This window comes from Octopus bimaculoides, chromosome 10 (genome assembly GCF_001194135.2).
Source record: "Octopus bimaculoides isolate UCB-OBI-ISO-001 chromosome 10, ASM119413v2, whole genome shotgun sequence".
NCBI classification, from domain to species: Eukaryota; Metazoa; Mollusca; class Cephalopoda; order Octopoda; family Octopodidae; genus Octopus; species Octopus bimaculoides.
This window is the reverse complement of record NC_068990.1, coordinates 76,953,308-76,958,645: the sequence shown is the minus strand read 5'-3', so window position 1 is coordinate 76,958,645 and position 5,338 is coordinate 76,953,308. Positions and strand designations below refer to the sequence as shown.

The 5,338-nt window shown below is 35.1% G+C and overlaps 1 protein-coding gene across 1 annotated transcript in view; it reads left to right on the top strand.

The window, feature by feature from the left end:
• The window catches only part of LOC128246986 (SCO-spondin-like), an 87,020-nt gene that overhangs the window by 35,118 nt on the left and 46,564 nt on the right, over positions 1-5,338 (top strand). Inside the window, exons 16-19 of the mRNA XM_052970973.1 lie at positions 151-260; positions 2,608-2,757; positions 3,680-3,773; positions 4,584-4,744. Of these exons, the coding sequence (XP_052826933.1) occupies positions 151-260; positions 2,608-2,757; positions 3,680-3,773; positions 4,584-4,744 (515 nt within the window). The remainder of the gene's footprint in view (positions 1-150; positions 261-2,607; positions 2,758-3,679; positions 3,774-4,583; positions 4,745-5,338) is intronic.

Below are 5,338 nucleotides of genomic sequence, written 5' to 3'. Positions count from 1 at the left end.
TATATATGCAAATGTATGTGTATGTGTGGCTTTGTGTTTGTTTTCCTCCGACAATTTCACCACTTTACAACAAGAGTACAACCACAACTTAGCCTTTCTTTATTAGAAATAATAATAATAATCATTTTTCGTATTATGTGTTTATTCCAGTTGTGATACAGGTGGTGACTGCGAATGTTTATGCGCAGCTATATCAAACTTTGCAGACATGTGCAGCAGACATAACATTTATATCAAATGGAGAAGTCAAGAATTGTGTCGTACGTATCCCATTCTTCTTTTCTTTTTTTTCTTGTCTTCACTTTTTTTTCTTACTTATTTATTCCATTTGGTCTTCCAACTCCTAAACCAAGGTTCTTCTAACCTGATGAGATCATTTCCATTAACGGTCGATTCCTTTGATGAATAGTTGTAAGCCAGCTGTTGCTAGAGATATAAGCAGTGGAATTGAATATCAGAGATCTGACGTTCTGGGCAAAGGAAGGACCGAATTTGGTAAATAATGCGATTGCTTGTGTTTGGGGAACAACAAGAGTAATGAGTTCTATATTTAAGACATGAGGAATAATGTACATTATTTACATTTGACAGATATTTGTCCTCATCTTGTTTGTTGTTAACACAACATTTCGGCTGATATACCCTCCAGCCTTCATCAGGTGTCTTGGGGGAATTTCGAACCTGGGTTCTCATTGCTAAGGTAATTTTCGATGTTATTATGTTGTTGTTATTATTATTATTATCATCATTATTCAGGTCACTGCCTGGAATCGAACTCGGAATAATAATAATAATAATAATAATAATAATAATGATAATAATCATAATAATAATAATAATGATAATAATCATAATAATAATAATAATGATAATAATCATAATGATAATAATCATAATGATAATAATAATGATAATAATCATAATGATAATAATAATAATAATGATAATGATAATAATAATAATAATAATAACAACAACATCGAAGATTACCTTAGGAATGAGAACCCAGGTTCGAAATTCCTCCAAGACACCTGATGAAGGCTGGAGGGTATATCAGCCGAAACAAGATGAGAACAAATATCCGTCAAATGTAAATAATGTAAGAGTAATAAGATAAGGAAAAGTGAGTGAAACCGAAATGCTTGAGTGGAGATGCCCTATCCCCTCCAGCTGTGAGGAACAGAGACCATTAAAGTAGCAGTAGAAGAAGTAAAGAGAACGAGAGAAGACACTGCACATGTGGTCGGGCTAGAGAATAGAGCGTGTCTGTGAGTGGTTTTATACCAATCAGTCGTGTTGTCATTTTTCTAGGTCGGTTTAGGATGTCTGTATGTGCTACAGTCTCAGCAACCCAGTTGGAAGAGCAATACTTCGTAGTGGGCGTCACCTGAGCTTGAGTAGTGTGTCAATAATTGTTGTCGGGGTGAAGAATTATCTGGTTCTGAAGAGAAAGACCAGTCCTTCGGTTTCGGTCCTAGTTATGTGTTCGTGGCAAAGATACGTATCACTCAACAAACCACCAAGTCGAATCCAACACCGACTAGATACAAGTAGGGTGATATCATTCCCTGCTATCAGTTCTCGTTTTCGATTTACTCTTTTGGTGAGAAAGGCTACATTCTATAGACAAGTGCCCCATCCAAGATGGTCGAGGAAAATTTCTCTCTCGCATCAACTTAACGACAAAGGAGACCAAAATATTTGATAAGATTAGAACATTTTGGGGGACTCATTTTGGGTCACCTCAAACTTAAGTGCTTTTAAATTGATAGCTTTTCATTCAGCACAAAACCAGTTCGTGTAAGCGATGGGTTAGAGTTGATTGTATTCTAATGGCACTAAGTAGATTACTGAAAAATAATCTATCCACTGTCAAAGAATGGAATGTAAAATTCTTTCATAGCGTGATTCAGCTCAGAACATAAATATAGATAGAATGAATCTAACATTGTACGGCGTTCAGCTCACTGCTCTGTGTATGTTTGTATCACTGACCAACCAGCACTAATTTAGAGTACCACCAAAGCCTCTTAGTGAAGTTTCAATTTTGATTAAGATTTTATTTTATTTCATAAATTCACAATTAATTTCAATTTGAATCTTTAAAATTCATTAACTGTCCAATACTATAGACGATTGAATTGACTGCTATATACTGGTTTCAAATTTTGGCAGAAGACCAGCAATTTCGGAGGAGGGGATAAGTCGATAGCATCGACCCCAGTGCTCAACTAGTACTTATTTTATCGACTCCGGAAGGATGAAAAGCGAAGTCGACCTCGGCAGAAATTGAACTAAGAACGTAATGACGGACGAAATGCCACTGAACATTTTGTCCGGTGTGCTAACGATTCTATCTGCTCGCCGCGTTATTTCCTGCTATATATTACTATTTGTATCTTATCGTGGATGGAATACTCTCACGGGAGTATTATAAGACTTCAGAATCTACTGAGACATATTCAATATATATTTTCTCACGTGCAAGATTGTTCTTTCCACCAAAAGTTTTAATGGAAATGACCTTATTTGAAACTGTACATAAATGTATTCATCCTTTTTACTTTCATTTTCTTTCATCCTTTATATTTTCTTTCAATTTTCCAGCAATTCAATGTGAAGAAAACTTCCGCTATTCAACATGTGGTTCTCCCTGTCCTCAGACCTGTAGAAATATTGGTGATGAACCAGAACCTTATTGTAAAACTACAAAATGCATCGAAGGCTGTTTCTGTGCTCCTGGATTTATAAGAGATGGTACAGTTTATATTCTTGAAAATGTTAATAAAATTGTGTAGTAAACGACTTTATAATAAAAGCTCTAATTGTCAGTGGGTTTTCGACTCCTAGCCGAGGCCAGCTTCCTTTTACTTACACCATCTTTGAAAAGGATGAGTTTATAAAACTTTAATTCCATACCATTATCAATGTTTTGCATCACTCTTCCGTAAGACAGTTGAGTATTTTTGTTTCAATATCGAAATAATCTTAAGTAGAAATACTGATACTCTTCAGAAAGTGTGCCATACAAACATATATAAATCGATGCTAGCTAATCTACTAGGAATATTGGCAAATGTAATCTCAGGTACATTGTGCCTATAACAAATGAGATAGTTGCAACCTGCATAGAACATAGGTTTACTCATATTATTGCAAATTTTGAATCTTCTGCTAGTGGTTGACCAGAAGCAGTAAAGCTAAGTGCATCAGTGAGTGTTGTGCTTAAATTTTCTTTTACAAACCATGCAGGTCATCATAAAGCGGCAACAGTTTGTTTCTTCATCCTATGTCATCACTAAAGTTATTGTTAATTTCTATTTGCAGTATATTTATGTACTTTGAACCTATTCTGTTTTGTTTCTAAAACTACTAAGAAACAGCTGCATATTTGAAGAATTGGATAATAATTATCATTATTATTTACAGTTAACAGTGATGTATATACAAACATAACATGTCTCGAATTAAATATTATAAATCAAATTATCCTTCTTTATAATGGAACATTTCCATTAGATAATGAAACAACAAAATAACCAGAACATGTAAAAGTAAAACAGAAGAAGAGAGTGAGTGAGAGATGTTGAGAGAATGGAGAGAGGGGAAGAGAGAGGGGTGAAGATAATATGTGAGAGTATTATTTCCGGATCATTATATGATAACATTTTTATTTCAGGTAAGAAATGTGTCCCTGCAATTGAGTGTCCATGCTATATGAACGGTCTGAGATACAGCCCTGGGACAAAGCTAAATATGAATTGCAAAGAATGGCAAGTATTCAGAATTTTGTTTTAATTACTTATATTAAATAGCATTGGTGCTAACATGGACGAGTGGTTAAGCAGTTTGCTTCCAGGTTGTGAGGTCCAGAATTCGACCCTCCTGTGTGGCATTGTGGACAAATGTATTTGGGGGCAGCGAGCTTCCAGAATCGTTAGTACGCATGACAAAATGCTTATCGGCATTTCATCCGGCTTTGCATGCTAAGTTCAAATGCCACCGAAGTCGAGGCTGCCTGTCGTCCTTTCGTCATCGATAGTGAATGATTATACCTCTTCCCTACAAAATTTCAGGTCCGGTGCCTATAGTAGAAAAGATCACTTATAGCAATGTAATGTAAAAAGTTGTCTTTTTTTTTCTCTCCTGCAACATCTGACACATTGAAAGAAATCGCATGAGACTATGAAGTTCACATCGTCATCGCTTGTTTTTTTTTATTTCTATCCAAATCTCTTCAGTCATAACTTGCAGTCAATCAAAACCTTGGGCAGAGGACGGGAAAATGCACGGAAGGTTTTCTTGTGTGGTATTCTTAATCCATCTCAGAAAAAGACCCCTTTCTCTCTTTCTTTCTTCCTGCCTTTCTTTTTGTTTTCTTTCTTTCTTTCTGTCTCTTTTTATTTCCTTTTTTCCTTTTTCTCTCCCTCAAACCAAACCTTCAAAAATTCACCAAGGTTCCAACTTTATGACATCTTGCCAAGTTATTTTGGCTGATAATCACGTTCATGATACACTGGTTAATACTGAAACCATAACTAAAAGACCGAAACTTCATGTAAAGAACTCCTTATTCTTTTTAGTGTCTGCTCCGTGGGTAAATTCCAATGCACTAAGATTAAAGATTGTCCCAAGAAATGCCAGCCAGGTGAATTCCGGTGTGCTATGGGAGAGTGTATTGCCAACAAATACAAATGCGACAAGACTATCGATTGTAGAGATGGATCGGATGAATTAAATTGCAGTAAGTTACACAATTTATTCACAATAAAGTTGATCGTGAATTATGAAACATGAATTTTTGTATTATTATTACATTGTTATCATAAGGTGGTGGATTAGCAGAATCGAACAAAATGCCTAGCAGTATTTCTTCCCCACACTTTACATCAAATCTTGGCAAAGTTAATTTTTGGATCCTTTCAGTTTGGCTTCCAATTTTCAATCTCTTCAACTTCTGCTCGAATTGATTTCATATTCGGTGTAATGATATAGTTTTATCTGCAAATCACTGCTTTGAAATTCATTTTCACAATAACTCAATAAATAAAGAGTTATTAGTTTTTAAAGTTTGCAAATTTGGGGTGATTTTAGCCAATCGTAAGTCACAGACACATTCATGCCTGTTTCCATAATAATAAACCAAGCATGAGAACTCTTTTGTCTGCGAGAAAGCACGTGTTGACAAATATTTTCTACTCATTGAGGTAGTCGTCAGATGTGCTAAAAAAATAAGAGCCATATAGGCCTTAAATCACATACTAAAAACTTTTTTGCTTTATTTTTGGATAATCGCATGAATTCCCGTGTAGAAAACAAATACACTCAAAAGTTTTCT